A 20,053-nucleotide genomic window follows, 5' to 3' on the forward strand; every position below is an offset into this window, starting at 1 on the left:
TGTGTTGATACTCAAAGAACCGGATTCCTCTCTGTACTTTCAGCGAAGGAAGGACAGGCATGTTGCATCCAAATGCAAAGAGAACTGTTTGCGATTTCACTGAGTGGTTTCAGGTTTTATTTTGATAAATGCTGTCCACTGTGTGCTGGAGTCTGGTGTGAGTTCTTTGATCTAGCTGGGATGTGTGCTCTGATACAGTCAAAGAGATCTGCCTTCTGATGGACAGTTGGAAGGTGGGTTTTGGACTTCTGATCCCTTTGCCTGAAAGCAGGAGAAGATTAATTATCTTCAGACCTAAAGGGGTAAGAACAGTGATAGGAAATAGCTAAAGCTCTAGATGTGTCAAGGCTATTTCGTGTTCACATCTCCTGGCTCAGATGGATTACATCCTCATTGAGCTTAATAATAAGGACACTAAGCTGCCACCAGTGAAGTTTGAGGATTTGCTTCAAACAGAAGAGATCAGATGATTCAAAGCAGACAAATGTTTTCTTATTCCACAAAGGGTAGAAGATAGATCCTGTACGGTAGGAAGCTCAGGATTGTTCTGGGACAAGAATCTGGAACAGATTATTTTATTTTTTTCTTCAACTTTTAAGTTCCAGGGTACATATGCAGGATGTGCCAGTTTGTTACGTAGGTAAATGTGTGCCATGGTGGTTTGCTGCACAGATCAACTCATCACCTAGATATTAAGCCCAACATCCATTAGCTGTTCTTCCTGACACTCTCCCTCCTCCCACCACCCCCAGAGGCCTTATCGTGTGTCGTTGCCTGCTATGTGTCCATGTGTTCTCATCATTCAGCTCCCACTTATAAGTGATAACACAGATTATTTTCAAAGATGCTTTGATGATATTTTTTGTGTAAGAAAGTTTGTGTGTGTGTGTGTGTGTGTGTGCGTGTGCATGTGTGTGTCTGTGTGTCTGTCTGTCTACATAATGCATATTGTTTGAATTTGCCTGAAAAAAACCCAAGAAGCATGAAAGAAAGAAACAATAAAAGTGGTTCACTATAGGGGATGGGGATTGGAGTAGGAAAAAAATTGTCTAGTATTATGTGCTATTTGAAAGTTACTATATTACACATTTTAAAAATGAATGATGGCCGGTGCAGTGGCTCACGCCTGTCATCTCAACACTTTGGGAGGCCAAGATGGGTGAATCATTTAAGGTCAGGTGTTCAGGACTAGCTTGTCCAACATGGTCAAACCCTGTCTCTACTGAAAATACAAAAATTAGCTGGGCGTGGTGGTGTACACTTGTAATCCCAGCTACTCAGGAGGCTGAGGCAGGAGAATCACTTGAGCCCGGGAGGTGGGGGTTGCAGTGAGCCGAGATTGTGCCACTGTACTCCAGACTGGGTGATAGAACAAGACACTGTATTCAATAAATAAATAAATAAGTAAATAAACAATTTAAATTTTTAAAAAATGAATGACATTTTAAACTGTTTTGTAGTCACTTGGATGAGTAAGCAGAGATCCAAGGAGCCTTCAGGTTCAATAAGAACAAACCTTGTCATAACAGCATCCTGTTTTCCTTTGGGAAGGTATCTGGATAGAGAGCTCAGTGGGGTGTAGTAGATCCAGTATATGTGGACTTTGTCCAGCTGTTTGGATAAGGACACTCACCAGACATCTGTCAGCAAAATAGAGCGTCTAGGCTGGATGCTAATACAGTTAGATGTAATTGCTACTGATTATAAAGGTTTCTGATAAGTGGTTTGATATTAATCTGGAGGAAACTTTCAAAAAAGAAAGCATTGTGGCTTACCGTTAACTTTATGTTATTTTACATTTAACAAATAACTTGGTTAAAGAAATAGAAAATACATTGATCAATTAGGTACCTTTGTAAAGCTGGAAGATGTAATAACTACATTGAGTCATAGAATCAGGCTCTAAAATGGTTCTTACAGATTGGAGCAGTGGACTGATTCTAATGAAATGAAATAATAAGGTAAAATCATACACTTGAAATTTTATTCTAATCAATTTTACAAGCATAGTTTTCCCTGAAAATCACATTTTGACTAATACTCATCATAATTCCAGTACTCTAAATAATAGTTGTAGGTAATGGCAGCATAGCATCTTTCCCTCATCTTGCCTTTTTCTGAGTAAGCAGGTTGTAGCTGAGGTATTCCCTATGTGGTTCCATTCTATACCTCTACATCCATTTCTGTATTGTAAGCCTGGGGCTGGTCTTAAACCAAAATCAGAGGACAGCTTGGCACTCTCTGGCCTGTTGCTGCTGAGAACAGGGCAGGAGTTACTGCCAGTGTACCTTAAATGTGAGTCAGTCTCAACTTGTAAGATTTTTCTCTTGGCCTTTTCTATATTTCACAGCCACTCAAACAGATCTTCTCCATCAGAGTTATAAACTAGTGAGGTTTTACTCTAAAATCTGAGATATTGCTGCATCATCAGGTCATTAAAGCCAAGTGCCATTGTCTCTCTCCAAAGAGGGGGTCTTTTCTGCTTAGACATAGCTCAGGATCTCTGCAGAAGACAAAGGAACAGCAGTTTAGACTTAACTGTTTAGCAAACATCTTGACAAACTGCAGGGTGTCATCTGCAGATGTTAATTATCCAGATTTGATCCTTTAGTGCCTCTTTACCTCCTATTGGCTTGTGTTACTCTGTCTGTATGACTTTAACAAAATACCTGAGACTTGGATAATTTATAAAGAACGGAAATTTATATTCTTATTGTTCTAGAGGGTAAGAAGCCCAAGATCATCAGGGTGCTGACAGGTTCAGTGTCTGGTAAAGGCCTGGTCTCTGCTTTCAAGATGGTACCATGAGTGCTGCTTTCTCTGGAGGGAATGTTTTGTCTTTACATGGTAGAAGGCAGAAGGACTACAGAGCCTAGTTAGTTCCCTCCAGCCCTTTTATAAAATTGCTTACCCCATTCATGAGGGTTCTACCCTCATGATTTAATCACCTCCTAAAGGCCTCACCACTTAATACTATTGCATATGAGATTTAAGGTTGGTTGGTTTGTTTGTTTTTTGAGATGCAGCTTCACTTTGTCACCCAGGCTGGAGTGCAGTGGTATGGTTTTGACTCAGTGCAACCGCCGCCTCCCAGGTTCAAGCGTTTTCTGTTGCCTCAGCCTCCCCTATAGCTGGGGCTACAGGCATGTGCCACCACACCTGGCTAATTTTTGTATTTTTAGTAGAGATGCGGTTTCACTATGTTGGCCAGGCTGGTCTGGAACTCCTGACCTCGATCTGCCTGCCTTGGCCTCCCAAAATGCTGGGATTACAGGTGTGAGCCACTGCACCTGACCTGGGATTTAAGTTTTTTTTTTGAGATGGAGTTTTGCTCTTGTTACCCAGACTGGAGTGCAATGGCGTGATCTCGGCTCACCGCATCCTCTGCCTCCTGGGTTCAGGCAATTCTCCTGCCTCAGCCTCCTGAGTAGCTGGGATTACAGGCACGCGCCACCATGCCCAGCTAATTTTTTGTATTTTTAATAGAGACGGGGTTTCACCGTGTTGACCAGGATGGTCTCGATCTCTTGACCTCGTGATCCACCCGCCTCAGCCTCCCAAAGTGCTGGGATTACAGGCTTGAGCCACCACGCCCGGCGTGGGATTTAAGTTTTAACATGAGTTTTGGAGGGGATACACACTTTCAAACCGTAGCATGGTTCTACCAAGATTTTTTTCTTTCTTCCAGTTGCTTTATTATTCTTAGGATGAAACCAATTCAGAGGCTACATTGCCAATTCTTTTTCAAATAGTTAAATATAGAGATGTGAGTCTTTCATTCATCTTTGTGAATATTTGGAGAATATGATTTGCTTTATTTTGGTTTCAAAGAACTTCTCTCCAGTTCTTCCTACCTTCAGGAATGTGTAAATGGAAATGAGTTCTAGATGGGTTGATGACGACATGGAAAAGCAGAGGGAAGGGTAGGCCACTAAAATGTGAGCCCCGCAATCACTCTGTTTGGGAAAAACTTGAATTCTAGAGACTGCGTGTCAGCGTCATCCTCTCCCTTCTCTTATCCAGAGCAGATGCTGTAAGTCTTTTGTCTCATCAAGCTTCTTTGTCATTCCTATATATTTAGGAAACGACCTTGTTCTCTACGGAAAATAAAACAACAGATCTGAACTCACTTGAATTCTCTTTTTCTTCCGCCTTAAACCAACTTGCATAGCCATCCTTGTCTCCTTCCTGCTTGCCAGGAAAAAAAAAAAAAAGTTATTCTAAGACCAGTCCCTTGAACAGTACTCTTAATCTCACCCTTCTATTTACAGGACCTTTTTCTGTCAATTATCATCATCCTCTCCTGTATCTTAAAGCTCTCTTCTCTTGGCTCCGTCCTCTGGTGCTCAGTTTTCTCCCATCCTAAACACCTTTTCTCTGAGTGCTGCTGCTGTAGGCACAAATGTTCTGCAAGAGTAATCTGTAGACCCTGGCTCTACTTGCCCAGCTCCATTTCTTTGCAAGTCCAGTTTCATTCTCACCACCATCCCATCCATTCCCTGAAGCTACTCTCAAATAAGTCTCCAATGACTTGCATTTGCTAATTCCAAAGCCTTTCTTTTCTGTCTGCCCTTGTGTTGCATCTACCATTTCTGAGGCAATAGGTATTCACAATCCATCACTCAGAGGAAGGCTCTAATGAGTTTTAACTTTGATGCCCAGGGTACAGGTGTGTTCACTTCATACCGTGGTGATTTCTCTTGTTTTGTTATAAAATTTGTTTTCAACTTTAAACAGCTGAATCTCTAATTAGAGTGGCAGTAGTTTCTGTTCTTACAGTCCAAATTGCCAAGTTTGTATGGTGGTTCTCATGAGGCCACGTTTTCTACTCCTTCCCCCGACCTTTTTGAAACAAAGCAAAACAATTTATGAAAACTAGTTAAAAAATAAAACTTTACCTTGCATTTGTGCAAAAATCATATCACCCAGTTTGCCTTCTTTTTCTTTCCTCAACTTAGTTCTTACTTTGGTTTTGAACATCATCATTACAAAGACCTGCCTCTCTGGAGATGTTGAAAGGACAATACCAAAATGTAAGGCCACTTCCAGTGCCCAGATGGGTCCTGACACATAGGAGGTGCTCAACAGATATTGGTTGGATGATTGAATTCATCCAGGCAGCCCTAAGAGATCACATGCAGTTTCAACTGAAGAGCTGGAAACTTGCCCATCTTATATCCCAGTTGGTTGGCTTGAAAGCCTTAATTATGAGCAAAATGCTTAGGTCTGGATGCTATTGTAGTCCCTTCAGGAATTTTGTAAATAGCCTTTGTGTGTGTGTGTGTGTGTGTGTGTGTGTGTGTGTGTGTGTGTGTGTCTATGTGTGTCTATTTCCCAAAGGGAAAAAACAGTACAAACTATTTAAAAGTCAAGTTGAATTCATTTTGCCCCTACAACCAGGAAAAACATCAATTTTATTTTTCTTAATTAGAAGTTCACACATTTAAGTAGTTCATATGTTCTCTCTGTTCTTTACCCCCTGCAGTATTTCTGGAGAGGGGAGTCTTCGCGTCTAGTTTATGTGGAGCATTGATGCAGTAAGCAAGTAGACACTTTGTGCATTTGACTCTAGATTTAGGTTCTGGAGTGTGCTATGGTTTAGTAGGGTTATGGAATTGCTATTGAAGATCTCACTGTGAATCTCAGGGACCACTGGAAACCTGTTCTTGACCCTGCTCCTTAGTCTTCTCTCTCAACACTGTATCATCTCTATATTTAAATTATCTGTGCTAATGGAACTGACTGGCTAATTCTGTCCCATTAGCATCTGAAACTAACAATGTATTTCTCATCTCTTGTTCACAGAGGGACCTGTCAGGGCACAAGAATATTGTGGGTTACATTGATTCTAGTATCAACAATGTGAGTAGCGGTGATGTATGGGAAGTGCTCATTCTGATGGACTTCTGTAGAGGTATGTATATGAACCATACCCTTAAGCTGTCACTTCTCTAGCATTTTGATTGTCAGGGTTGGGGGAGTCATTTCACTTAATGTGCACTGTGCTGTATGGTATGTTCTGGTTTTACAGATGAGAAAACTAAGGTTAAAAAGATACAGTCTGCTGTCACCTCTTGGTTATTCTTATAATGGCACAAACAATTGAAAGTGTAGATAATGTAAAACTCCATTTTCATTGGGTTTAGGAAGGTTTGGTATTTGTATATAAATGAGAATGTGTAAGAATGAGAATGAATATGTTCTTTGTGATGCTTTATGACACATGATGAAGGCACATAATAAAGACCCAGCTCCGGATGGACGAAAGAAACAGTGCAGCTTCCCCAGCTCCCTCACTTGTGTGTTCTCTTTCCCACTCATGCCATCATTCTTGTGTTATGGGGTAAAAGGATCCTTTTCGTCTAATGGAAGTGACCCTCATGTCCTTGTTCTAAAGCTATAATTTCTAGTAAGGTGAGACTGTATTCAAATGATGCAGCTGTTAACAGTAGAGTAAAGTCATTGAAAGCTTGAAATTTCAAAAAACATTTATCTTGGGAGAGTCAGCCTGTAGCATGATTTTTTTCAGAGTTAATTGCATTTTATATAACCATTGCTTAGAGGTTTGGCTTAGGTCTATGCCTTACTAGTTGGTGCTGTGTTTTGTACTCACCCTCAGTTCTGTTAACATTTTCCCTATGCTTAAGATACTATCCATAAATTAAATACGTTGCTAATCACAAAAATGTGATGTTAACCGGTAATTTCAGCCCTTACTGTATTAGCTGTTTACCTGATTTCTTAAAGTATTACCAAATTTGACCTTAACTGTTTGTTTCCTCCTGCTCATTCCTTTTTTGGATACTAAAATGTTTAGAGATCAGGCAGTAGGAGCATCCAGGTATCTGGATAATTTTGTTAAGTGAAGTCATCAATCTTTTGGTCCTGGAGATTAATTGCTGGTGTACCATAAGGCCAAGCAGTAAGTAGTGAAGCCAGAGAGACTAAGCTGTTTCTGAAGTTCAGACTATCAAACCATCTTCTTCTTGTTCCTGGACCTATTGTGCCACCTGATTCTTACTAAAAGATATGGCAAGTTGAGGCTGTGACCATGTCTCATACACAACGGTCACAGTATAACCAGGCAACTACAACAGGACCATATTGTCAGTTCTACTCATCTTGAAGACATAATGAGGGCAGCTCACATCTGGGGTACTTTATAAAATAAAGAAACTGTTTTTGATGCATTGGAGGAGACACTGAATCATAAGAAAACAAATCCCAAGCTGGGAGTCAAGACAGCTAGGTTTTAATCCTGGATCAGTCAGTGGTCAGCTCTGTTACCTTAGTCCAGACCGCTTCTCTCTGGACAGCCGTTCATTTTCTTAGATTAACTGACAGGTCTGAATGTTTATACCTCTCCTTTGTGCTGTACGTACACCTCAGGTGGCCAGGTGGTAAACCTGATGAACCAGCGCCTGCAAACAGGCTTTACGGAGAATGAAGTGCTCCAGATATTTTGTGATACCTGTGAAGCTGTTGCCCGCCTGCATCAGTGCAAAACCCCTATTATCCACCGGGACCTGAAGGTACAGACCACACTATTTCATTGAGTGCATTCTTACCGAGTATTTTCTGTCTGCCCCAGGAATGGAGGAGATACTGTGAGGATAGGTGAGAAATTTAAGGTATGGTCCCTGTTTCTATGCTTCTCTTCTGCCCGAGGAGAGAAAATATAAAGGAAAAAGTACAGTACAGGTATAAGTTTTATTACTTAAGTAGCCTCCAGAAATTCTTCATAATTATCAAATGCCTGAGCCTGTGTTGTTTTTGTTTTTCCTGATATACTCCCCCAACTTTTCCAGGATTGTGAAAAATAATACTTTTAATTTAAATACTTAGTAAACAATAATGCTTGGTTTTTAAAGTCTTATTTCATATTTTGCAAAATCCACTAATTGATTTTTTTTAATTGTCCTAAGTGCCATCACCATGCACCATTCCTTTCACATTGTAGTCACTTGACAGTGTTTGTTGAATGGAATTGGCACCTTGTTAGGGTTCAACTTAGCATGTATTGAGCACCAATTGTGTGCCACGTACTCTGCTACATCTTATGTACACTGTCTCCTCAGAGGGAGACATTCTCTGTCACATTTTATAGTTGAGGAAACTAAGGAGCAGAGAGGTTATGTGACTTGCCTAAGGTCATATAACTAGGAAGGACAGGACCAGAATTTGAATCCAGCCCTTTAGATTCTAAATTACAATTTCTTTTCATTCTACCTGTGTTTCAGGAAGCATGCTTCATAGCTAATGACTGGAATCGCCATGCCGTCACTATGCACTGGAATCACCATGCCATCACCATGCACTGTGCATTTCATATTGTAGTCTTATTTCATATTTTGCAAAATCCACTAATTGATTTTTGTAACTGTCCTAATTGCCATCACCATCCACCATGCCTTTCATATTGTAGTCCCTTGACAGTGTTGAATGCAATTGGCACCATATTAGGGTCAGCCTCCCCTAGCATGCTTGTTAAATTCAGGCTGCTAAGTTTCACACTGAATCTCTTGGGCTAAAATTTTGATAGTGATGTCAGGGAACACCGAGAAGCCATAGCTTAATACAAACACCAGGTGTTTTGTGTACTCTAAAAGTTTAGACTAAAGCAGCATACTTGCATTTCTTTTATTTCTTAACTCTTTAAAAAAATTGAGACATAATTCACCTACTATAAAATTTAATCCTTTGAAGTATATAATTCAGGCCAGGAGTAGTGGCTCACACCTATAATCCCAGTACTTTGGGCGGCCAAGGCAGGCAGATCACCTGAGGTCAGGAGTTTGAGTCCAGCCTGGCCAACATGGCGAAACCCCATCTCTACTAAAAATACAAAAATTAGCCAGGCGTGGTGGCACAGGCCTATAGTCCCAGCTACTCAGGAGGCTGAAGCACGAGAATCACTTGAACCTGGGAGGAAAATATTGCAGTGAGTGGAGATAATGCCAGTGCACTCCAGCCTGAGCAACAGAGCAAGACTCTGCCCAAAAAAAAAAAAAAAAAAAAACCTATGTAATTCAATTTTTAGTATACTCATTAAGTTGTGTAACCATCACTACCACCTAATTCCAGAACATTTCATTATCCCCAATAGAAACCCTGCATCCATTAGCAGTCATTCCCTATTCCCCGTCTCTTTGCCTTCTCCCCTGGCAACACCCAGTCTACTTTCTGTCTTTATATTTTCATGTTCTGGACATTTTATGTAAATGGAATCATAATATATGACCCCTTCTGTCTGACTTTTTCCCTTAGCATAATGTTTTCAGGGTTCATCAGTGTTGTAGTATGTATCAGTGTCGTGGACCGTCCGGACGGGTAGGCACGTCTGCCCGGGGGTCTCTCGACCTGCAAGAGGGTCCCAATACCTGGAAGAGGGAGTGCGCCTGAGAAAATAATAAAGACAGAGAGAGAGAAAGCGAGGCGTCTGGAGGGCTGATAGGCTGTGCCTAAACAGCAAATTTTATTTTTCAAAGGCCAGGAATAAATACACTTTCATGGCTCTGGTTTACGTCATAGTAAGAGGAATGTAAATGTATGCCTCACATGGCCTATACAATAGAGAAGTCAAATACACAATGGTTGCAAGACAAAATGTAAATGTATACCTTACATGGCCTATACAATTGAAAAGTCAGATACACAATCAGTGGTTGTAAAAAGTAACAGAATTTCCTGTAATCACAAAGCTTGTTTGCATCCAGACATTATTCCTCCTGGCTGCAGGTGTCTCTGGTTTTGCTTATCAGAATGTCTTTTATCCGGATTGTCCTTTGTCTACTCCTAACTCAACTCAATTTCCCCATTCAGGAATCTCTGAGTCAGGAATCAAAGCCATCCCTTATGGTGGCATTTTGCTTTGCAAATATTGACAGTTAAACCATTATCTAAGGTGCAAGGCAGTCTGGTAAGTAAGGTTTAAGGATTATACTTAAAGTCATAAAAAGGTTAAAAGCAGGAACCGGTTGCCGGCAGGGGGTCACTCGGTCTAGCAGCAATGCATAGTTTTAGGCCCAAAGGATATTGTGGTTGATATTAGAAACTGATCATTCATCTTTCAGTTCCTATATTCCGGATAGCTCGACTGCCTCCAGTAGGAAACTGTGTTTGGGATCAAACTCACCGTATAGTGAGACTCACGCCTTTTAGGGGTCTCACACGGGAGTGTTCCCCACATATCAGTACTTCACTTTCATGGTTTTGTAATATTCTGTTGTATGGATGTATCACATTTTGATTATCCATTCATTCACTGATGAACATTTGAGTTGTTTTCACTTTTTGGCTATTATGAATAGTAACGCTGCTATGAACGCTCATATACCAGTTTTTGTGTGGACATATGTTTTGAATTTTTCTAGATATATACCTAGGGCTAGATTGCTGGGTCATATAGTAACTCTGTGTTTAATTTTTTAAGGAACCTTCAAACTGTTTTCCAAAGTAGCTACGCTGTTTCACATCCATCAGCAATCCATGAAGGTTCCAGTGTCTCCACATCTTTACCAACACGTGTTATTGTCCTTTTTTATTTTCACCATCCTAGTGGACATGAAGTGGCATATCCTGGCATTTCTGTACTAAGGCAGTTAGCTTACAGGAGAATAAGTATATACCTCCCAAAGCCTTAGATAGCTTTCTTGAGTGTACCTCTGCCCACAGTCAGCCCTTTTTTTCTGAGTAGAAATAGAGGAATGTTGCTGGGTGCGGTGGCTCACACCTGTAATCCCAACACTTTGGGAGGCTGAGGCAGGTGGATCGCCTGAGGTCAGGAGTTCGAGACCAGCCTGGCTAACATGGCAAAACCCCATCCCTACTAAATACAAAAAATAGCTGGACGTGATGACTGGTGCCTGTAATCCCAGCTACTTGGGAGGCTGAGGCAAGAGAATTGCTTGAACCCAGGAAGTGGGGGTTGCAGTGAGCCAAGATTGGCCACTGCACTCTAGTCTGGGTGACAGAGCGAGACTCTGTCTCAAAAAAAAAAAAGGTGGGGTGGGGGCAGGGAATGCATGTTGTTGAATATTTATTACAAGCTTAGCATAGTACAAGTACATAGTTCTGTGGGCATGGGACAGAGATAACATTGTTCCTACCCTCAAGATGTTCAAAGTATTGTTAGTAAGAAGGTATCAATGAAATATTTAGACTTGAAACAGAAATAGATGAAATATAAAACTCTATAGAAGAAAATGATGAATAGAAGATAATCAAGGGATTTGATGTATGACCAGATAGTGGGATCGGGCAATGGTGATTGAAATTCTCTAAAAAAGTGGGATTTTGAAGGCCTGATAGGAAATGAGTGGTCACAGAGGGGATGAAGAACATTCTGGGCAGAGAGCAGAGCCAGAGGGCCCCCTGCAGAAGGGAACAGCAAGGTGTGTGGGGATGAGAAGGTGGGTCAGGGCCCCAGTATGTGGCCAGTTGCAGACCAGGCTACAGTGACCGCAGGCATTACTCTGAATATGTATTGACACTATTCCTAGTTGCCTTTATCAATGAGTAAAATTTTTGTTTAAATGCTGTTAGCATGTATTTCAGAACAGGCAGTGGTACCAAATCTTAAAGACCTGACCTCTGCCCTTGCTGCCTGCCTTGGAGAAGAGTGTGAGAGGCATAGAAATAGGAGAGAAATGTCGCTGGTGGGCACTGCTCTTATGATCTATGTGACCTTGCACCTCTGTGTAGCCCGTTCTGCAACCCTTCCGTGTCAAATGGGGTTAGAGTTCTTCTGTGAACTCTGATTCTGCGCCACTGTGTGACTGATGATGACAGAATTACAAGTGCTGTGAGAGGTGAGCATAGGCAGCTTCCTCCGTCTTGCCAAATGCAGAGGACATTTTCCAGTCCCTGTCTTATTCTCCCTGTAGCCTCTGGCTCCTTTGTGACTGTCTCTCCCTTGGCCTCTGTAACAGCGTCTTCTCCCCGACTCCTTTTTCCCAGGTTCCTTGGCTTTCTTTTTAAATTGCTAGCCTCTCCAAGCCTAGTTTTGTCATCTATGAAGTGGTGCTAATGGTGCCTGCTCTGTTAGGGTGGTGGTAAGGTTGAATGAGGGAGTGTGTGTCAGTCTCTAGGCCAGGCATCCCCAAACTTTTTACACAGGGGGCCAGTTCACTGTCCCTCAGACTGTTGGAGGGCTGCCACATACTGTGCTCCTCTCACTGACCACCAATGAAAGAGGTGCCCCTTCCTGAAGTGCGGCGGGGGGCCGGATAAATGGCCTCAGGGAGCCGCATGCGGCCCACGGGCCGTAGTTTGGGGACGCCTGCTCTAGGCACATCCTGGCACAGTAAATGCCTGAAAGAGTTCAGAGGTGAGGACAAGGGGAACAGGCAGAGGGGCACAGAGGATCATTTTAGAAAGTAGTATTCCCATGTTCTCAGAGTCTTCCTTTATATTACCCTTTTTTTTTTTTTTTTTTTGAGACGAAGTCTTGCTGTCTTACCTAGGCTGGAGTGTAGTGGTGCAGTCTCGGTTCACTACAGCCTCCACCTCTCGGGTTCAAACGATTCTCATGCCTCAGCCTCCTGAGTAGCTGGAATTACCGTGCCTGCCACCTTGCTTGGCTAATTTTCGTATTTGTAGTAGAGATGGGGTTCCACCATGTTGGCCAGACTAGTCTCGAACTCAGGTGAGGCCTTGGCCTCCTAAACTGCTGGAATGATAGGCCTGGGCCACTATGCCCAGCCCCCTTTATATTAATTTTTAAACACTTGCTGGATTAAATGAAGCCTGAATGATAATCATTTCATACCAGTACATAACAGCTGACCAGCTTGTGTAGTTCCAGGATAGCACTGCCTGGTGACATTCCCCATGCTACAGTGAGGTGCTAGGTCAGCATCACCCAGTGACGGGGCCTTGGGGACAGAGCTCAGTGTCTTGCCTGGGATGCTGAGTAGTTCAGTGCGAGGGCCAAGGCAGCGGGCCCCAGCCTCCTCCTTCACTGCACTGAACAGCCCACGAGATGTTTCAGCAGGGGGATAGAGAGCAAACAGGAATGAAAGGCTGAGGCAGCAGCATGAGTGAGAGGTTACCAGGCTCCGTTCCCCAGCCAGCTCTCAGTGCTTTACCCTTTATACCTCAGTACTCCTAAGTGGGAGGCAGCACAGTGCTGGGCACACAGTATTTGGCCTTCTGTATCCACAGGTTCCCAATCTGCAGATTCAACCATCTGCAGGTGGAGAATAGATACAGTTGCCCCTGTATCTGTGGGTTTTGACACATGGTTGGTTGCATGGAGGGAGATGTGAAAATGCAGATAAGGAGAGCTGATTTTACTGGACTCTGTGGTTGTATTTTCATTAGTATTGAAGATCATCAGGCATGCTGCCAATTTGCTCACTGTGGTTCAGGAGACTTTCTCCTTACTTTGGATATAGGGACTCATGGGAAGTGGCCTGGATTGCGATTGTTGCAGAGAAGTCCTGGTCGCTGTTGTTTTTCGTCATTGACTACCCAGATCTTACGCTTGATGCCACCTAGATGCTTTCATTAGTAGGTTAGATTTTCACGCTCTCCGCTAGTATGTCCGTGGTGGGCAGTTACAGTTGCCTGCTGCACCTCCAGCTTCCCAAGGTCTAAGTGAAAAGTCCCCAGGTTCTCCCATTCACACTGGCTCTGCCATTGTATCACATGGTCTCAGTCACTCTGAACTCCATGTCACTGCAGGAACCAGCCACCACAGTCCTAGCGGTAGTCAGGGCCAGAGAGTTCCCTGTTTTCCTGTTTGCCAGAGAAAATGCTAGTTACTTCTCTGTGAGCAGGGCGAGGAGGTGCCACTGTGAATAAAAGCAGGATATGGGAAAGAGCGCAGGCCGGGTCTGCCATGGGCCTTGCGGCGCCAGTGCCACCCTGCATGTGGGTGTGCTGGTTCACATGCGGAACCAAGGAAAGCCCCCTTGCCCTCCCTACTGCCTGTGCGGTCCTTCTTTCCAGTGACAGGAAATAAACTGAAAGTGATTCCTGTCCTTAAGCAGCTGATGTTCTAAAAATAACCATGGCGGAAGTACTGTTCTATATTGAATGTCTGTCCTCTAATATATTAACACATTAATCATTTTCCCCATGTAAAATTGTTATTTCTCTGAGAAAGATAAAGATCAATATTGCAGTTCATGTTGTCATAGATCTAGAAAGGTCGCCTAAGCAAGCCCTCTTCTTTACTAGTGAGGAAACCTCCACACAGAAGGGCTGTGACCTGCACAGGTTTGAGTGATCAACCCAGAACAGAGACAAGGTTTTAAATTCCTGTTTTATTTTGTTGTATTATACCATGCTATTTGTCCAAGCACTTAAGAAAGGAGAAGAAAGGGTTAAGGTTTAACGAGCACATTCGTGTTGAAAAAGTCATAGATGTCTCCTCTTTTGTCAGAATAGAGATTTTGATCTCATGAAGAATAATAGGATGAAGATTCTTGTCCCATTTTTAGAAACACGGGTTTGGAAACCTGCATTCATCTAATCCTTCAAATTTTGCAGCGGCAGTACATTCTCTGACTGAAATGCCTAAATGCCATACCTGCTTGGAATAATATCGAGATGAAGAGGTCAGAAGGAGGTAGCCTTCTAGACCTTTTTGCTAAAGCTGTAAGGAGAGTTCGAGAGTGACAACTTCAGTAGCACTCTTGAGCTGAGAGGCTGGGAAATGAGGTCAGCAGCATCGCACTCTCAAAGAATGGCAAGGTTCGGGCTTGTAAGTGTTGGTAACCAATCTTGTGCTTATACCCCAAAGGACTTTGCCAAAAACAAAGTCTGTGCAAATTCTCTGAAGCTTTCAAAAGGTGGTGTGCGACGTCTAGTTGGTTTTCTACCTTCTTCATCTTACATAATCCGTACACACCCACTTACCCCTTTCCATCCCTATTGACGTTTTCTCTATACCTGGCCCTAGTCATCTCACACCCAGACTGTTGTACCTGCCCCTCATTGTCTTCCTTCTCTTATTCTCCCTCCATCTGGCCAAGCTAAGTTTCCTAAAATGGCTCTCCTCATGTGCCGCTGACCTGTGAAAAATGAGGAGCAGAGCCCGAGTGCCGTTCCTCGGTCTGCTCTCTGTGTGCTTCTCTGGTCCTCTCCCTTCCTCCTTCCTCCTTCCTCCCTTGCCAGTCTCAACTGTCTATACCCCTTAATCGCAAAAGGCATATCAGCACGGTGGGTGAAGGTGTGGTCCTGGCAGTCCTGTGGCCTGAGCCTGAATCCTGCCCTACCAGCCTGTGACCTCAGACAAGTTAGGTAACTTCTCTGGCCTCATTTTGCTAATCTGTTAAGGGGACAATAAGGCTGTGTAAGGATTATATGAAATACTCTAGGTAAAAGCGCGTGGAGCAGTGTCTGCCACTTAGTAAGTACTGTTAGCTACTGCTGTTATTATCACTCCGGTTCCTGTGCTTCGTTCCTGTTATTTGTTTCACTTCTTTAAGTCCTTCACTTCCTCCATGGCTCTATATTATCTTGTCTCCCATTTCCTGACAGCACTGGCTCATAGTAGGTCCTCTCTCATGTTTTCAGTTGTCTTTGCAGTACCAGTGCCATGCACAGCACTATTCCAGCCACAGAGGCCTGCCTCTGTGCCTCCGACCCTTCAGCCACAACACTCCCATCTCATGGCCTTTGTGATACTGTTTCTGCTTGGAATGCCCTTCCCCCAGATGGCTTGTGGCTGCTCCGTCATCCTGGTCTCTGTTTCCCTCAGAGAGACTTTCCCCACTATGCTATTTAAAATAGCATTCCTCTTCACCTTACATACATTACCCTGCTGCATTCTTTTTTTGTTTGTTTTGTTGTGTTTTTTGTGTTTTGTTTGTTTGTTTGTTTTTACCCTGCTGCATTCTTGTCATATTTATCACTACCAGGCAAGTAGAATTATTTTTTTCTTATCCTCCATTGGACTGCGAGCTCCGTGAGAGGATAGACTTTGTTTTGTTCACAGCCTTATCCCTAGAACCTAGAAACGTTCTTGGCACATAGTAGGAGTTGAAACGTGTTTCTTTAGTTTTTTAGTTTTTAATTTTTGTGGGTACAAAATGGGTGTATTTATTAGTTATATGAGACATTTTGATACTGGCATGCAATGTTTAATAATCACGTCAGGGTGAGTAGAGTATCCACCACCTCAAGCATTTATCTTTTGTGTGAAACGTGTTTCTTTGATAAATGTATGGTAATAACAGCTTTTCTAGATGTACATTCCAGCATTAGATGTGTAGAAACTGATTCAGAAAGGGAGTGCACACATACAATAGGAGAATCATGCTTTTACATGAACCCTGCCAGGCGCATGAGGCCAAGGAGGAAGATTGTTGCTGAATGATGCTGAATAAGTGATTTCGTCAGCAACATTTAAGGGTCCCTGGTGTGGTACAGGACTGGACAAGGTGTTATGGGAGATACATAGGCATAATACAGTGCCCTTTTCTCAAAAGTGTTGTACTCTTACTTGGGAAGGTAAGAATAAATACGTAAGAAGTTAAATACCAACCCACGGTGAAAGAAATGTTGCTAAATTCTGAATGATTATCAGTTATTGTTACCGACCAAAGGTTGGCAAAATTTATTTACAAAGGGCCAGATAATAAATATTTTAGGTCTGTCATAACTGCTCAACTCTGTTGTCAGAGCTCAAAAGCAGCCATAAACTTTAGGGTACATAACAAGTGGGCATTGTTTGATTTGGCCTTAAGGCCTTTGCCAACCTCTCCTATGACAGGAAATTCTGTAGATTTTGTAGAGTGGTCATGAAAGGTTTTCCTAAGGAGTTGCATCTTGAGTGGAGAGTGAGTGGTTGATTGAAAGGAGCAACTGAATGAAAGGACAAATTGGAATATATATGGAATGCTTAGGAGACATGGAACAAGTCAACCTAGCTAGAGTTTAAGACACTTGGTTCCTTATTAAATAGATTTCTGTTGTAGGGGCATTTCTGAACATAAAGCACTAAGAAAGTCCTGACTTTAGGCTCGCACCCAGTGCATTAGGCAAGTATCGTTAGCCCTACTATATTTGGAAGTAAGGATGGAGGCCTTGAGTAATTGCTGTGTTTCTAACCTACTTCCTGTAGCAGAAATATAATTGCCTATCCTTTCTAGAGTGAGGTTGTTTAGGTTTGCTTCCCAGCTGTACCAACTATTAGCTGTGTGACATTTAGCAAGTGACTTAATCACTCTGAGCCTCATTTTCTCCATCTGTGAGAGAAGGATAATAATCATGTTGGGATTATGAGGATGTAGTGGGATAATCTATGTAAAGTGCTGAGTACAGTAGTACTGGCAATAATAAAGCTTAGAAAATGATGGCTGTTATTTTTATGACCTCTAAATTAGATTGAAAACATTAGTGTTGTTTTGTTGGAATTATCTTAAATTCCTACCAAAGTGTGTATATGCTCAGGAAGCTTGACTGTGCCACTTTGCATAAATAGATTAAACTGATGAGCTTTATAAAAAAGACATACATGATGGAAATATTTGCCTGCCTTAGCCTTATCTCAAAGGGACAAATATCCCTCCTAACCATTCTTAATTCATAATCCTATGCTTAAGAATTGTTAATCATAGAATGTACCTGTGCAGGTTGATGGCTATAGTTCAAACTGTCTGTGTGGCTGGAAATGCCAAGGTCAAAATTATAGATTAAAGTGATTACGGGGTAGTAGTGCCCCCAGCTATACCTGTATGTCCTCTCTGGAAGAACAATAGACTTTAAACCCAGATCACACAAGCTTTGTACAGATTAAGTTCCAAGGAATGTAAGTTAGCAAAAACAACAAAACTCCTCACAACACCACTGTAAGCAAGGTTTAGTAGAAATAAGAATCAATAAACTGCAGAATCAGTTGGCAGCAGAGATTTCGAATATTGGAATTGGCAGATACAGACTATAAAATATACTTAATGTAATTCTTAGAAGAATTAAAAGAAAGTATAGAAACAAGTATAGAAATTAGAGGCTATTATAATTGACCAGTTGTGTTTAAAAGAATCAGTAACAATATACTAGTATGGCCTGGATATTTGGTGGCTCCTTTCTTGCCCTGATGGACCAGGTTTGCACACAAATGCATACACACTCACACAGTGTTTTTTGGTTTATTCCATTCAACAAACATTTTTTTATACCAAGCATTGTGTTAAGCACTGGGTAGAGAAGACCAAAAATGTGATTACAAGGTGATGCTTATCTTTAAGGAGCTTATGGTCTACTGTTGCCTTTGTTTTCCAAAGGTGGTCAGTCTTTGGAAGGCTGAAGACAAAAGACAACGGAGACTACAGTCTTAATGGCCTAACAAGATTTTTTGGCTGCCATTTTGCTGCCCACACATAGCCAGGACTGTCCTCCAGCATACTAGTCAGCTCAGTTCACCTAGACCAAAAATCAGTACACCTTCAGTACATAGTGCCCACTATTTTGGAGTTGTCATTTCCTTGGTAGAGTCCTTTGATACCAAGGATTTCTCTAGGTTTGGGCTTTATAAGTTCCCTGCTGCCTAGAATTCCTAACTCACTGCCCAAAGAATTCATTTATTTAAAAAATTAGGGCAGTACATTAATAGGAAAACTGCCCATTTATTCCCAGGCATTTTGTCACTTCAAGAAGTTACTGAAATATAAACAATATTAATTCTGAATATCCTAACCTAGTGTAGTAAAGACATTTATATAAGTACTTACAAGGTCCAAGTGAAGTAATTCACATCATGAAAGAATAAAATACTGTAAGACAATAGGGAAAGAGTGACATTTTGTCTGAGTAGGCGCCTGAAAGTTTCAAAAAGGACACGGCATTTGAACTGGGGTTTGAAATGACGTTTTGGTAGTTGGTTAAGGAGGTGGGGATTGTGGAGGGCATCCTAGCTTGAAAGAAGAGCAAGAGCAAAGGTACAAGTCAGAGGCTTAAAAGTATGAGGACGGTTTCTGCCTCTTATAGACGGTTTCACCTCTATAAGTATGAGAGGTGAGAAATGTGGCTGAAATTTACAAAAATGGCACTCTTGCAGCCCCCACTGTGGAGCTTCCTCTTTCTGTGCTCTCCACCCACTTTTCCCTGTTACTGTGCATCTCCTGTGTTCCACTTGGGATGACCCCTGTTGAGATACTTGGAGAAGAATAACTTCCCTGTGCATATTAATGAGACTGCCAGAAATAAAAAGTTTTATGTATGTAACTGTGAAACCAAATTTTCATGTACATTACTAAATGATATCTTGCAATGGGTGATTGGGGACTGTTTTTCAGGTTGAAAATATCCTCTTGCATGACCGAGGCCACTATGTCCTGTGTGACTTCGGAAGTGCCACCAACAAATTCCAGAATCCACAAACTGAGGGAGTCAATGCAGTAGAAGATGAGATTAAGAAGTAAGCTTTTTCTCCTTTGTTGGAGTTTTGTCCACGATCAGATGAGCAACTTTACTTTCAGCTTATGGATGAGAAGGTCAGGTGGGAAGAGAATGGTGATAGTCAGTTGTCCTTCAAATCAGAGCATCATGTTCACGGTTGGGTTGTTTGACTTTAAGTGAAGAATGAGGAGGGGGTTTACAAGCATATATCAGTAAAAGGAAGGACTCTTAGAGCGCTTTTTCAGTGGACCTGTGGTCATTGTACATAGATATTTTGATTTATAATATCACAGAGCCTATAAAAAGCTGAGAGGTGCACACACCATGAAAGTACTAGGATGTTTTTAAGTATGATCATAACAACCATGATATTATCAGTCAAACAGATGTGCTTTTTACTGAACCCTAAATTGCTGCTTCCTTCCTGCTCATAAGGCAATCTAAGTGGAAATAATGGTGAGTAGGTTATTAAAGTCTCCGCAAATACTGAATCACAGACTTTCACAAGAAAAAGCTTATTTAGATTTGTGACTCCAATAAGAGTTTGACCCATTTTCCCCTCATGTCCACAGTGTTGGATTTTTTTTTACAGGCCACAGCACTCACTGTTACTCGTAATAAATCAATAATAGTCTAGCCTGCACACCTACATCCTGATCTTTTCTGTCCTTTCATGCATCATCTCAGACAACCACCCCTGGGG

General features: G+C 42.0%; 1 protein-coding gene across 10 annotated transcripts in view; it reads left to right on the top strand.

The window, feature by feature from the left end:
* The window catches only part of AAK1 (AP2 associated kinase 1), a 191,059-nt gene that overhangs the window by 102,354 nt on the left and 68,652 nt on the right, over positions 1-20,053 (top strand). For all 10 annotated transcript variants that reach the window (XM_074398698.1, XM_074398707.1, XM_074398693.1 and 7 more), the window contains exons 4-6: positions 5,806-5,914; positions 7,390-7,532; positions 19,248-19,369. In XM_074398698.1, coding sequence (XP_074254799.1) covers positions 5,806-5,914; positions 7,390-7,532; positions 19,248-19,369 — 374 coding nt within the window. The remainder of the gene's footprint in view (positions 1-5,805; positions 5,915-7,389; positions 7,533-19,247; positions 19,370-20,053) is intronic.

Source organism: Saimiri boliviensis, chromosome 1, assembly GCF_048565385.1.
Source record: "Saimiri boliviensis isolate mSaiBol1 chromosome 1, mSaiBol1.pri, whole genome shotgun sequence".
Lineage (NCBI taxonomy): Eukaryota > Metazoa > Chordata > Mammalia > Primates > Cebidae > Saimiri > Saimiri boliviensis.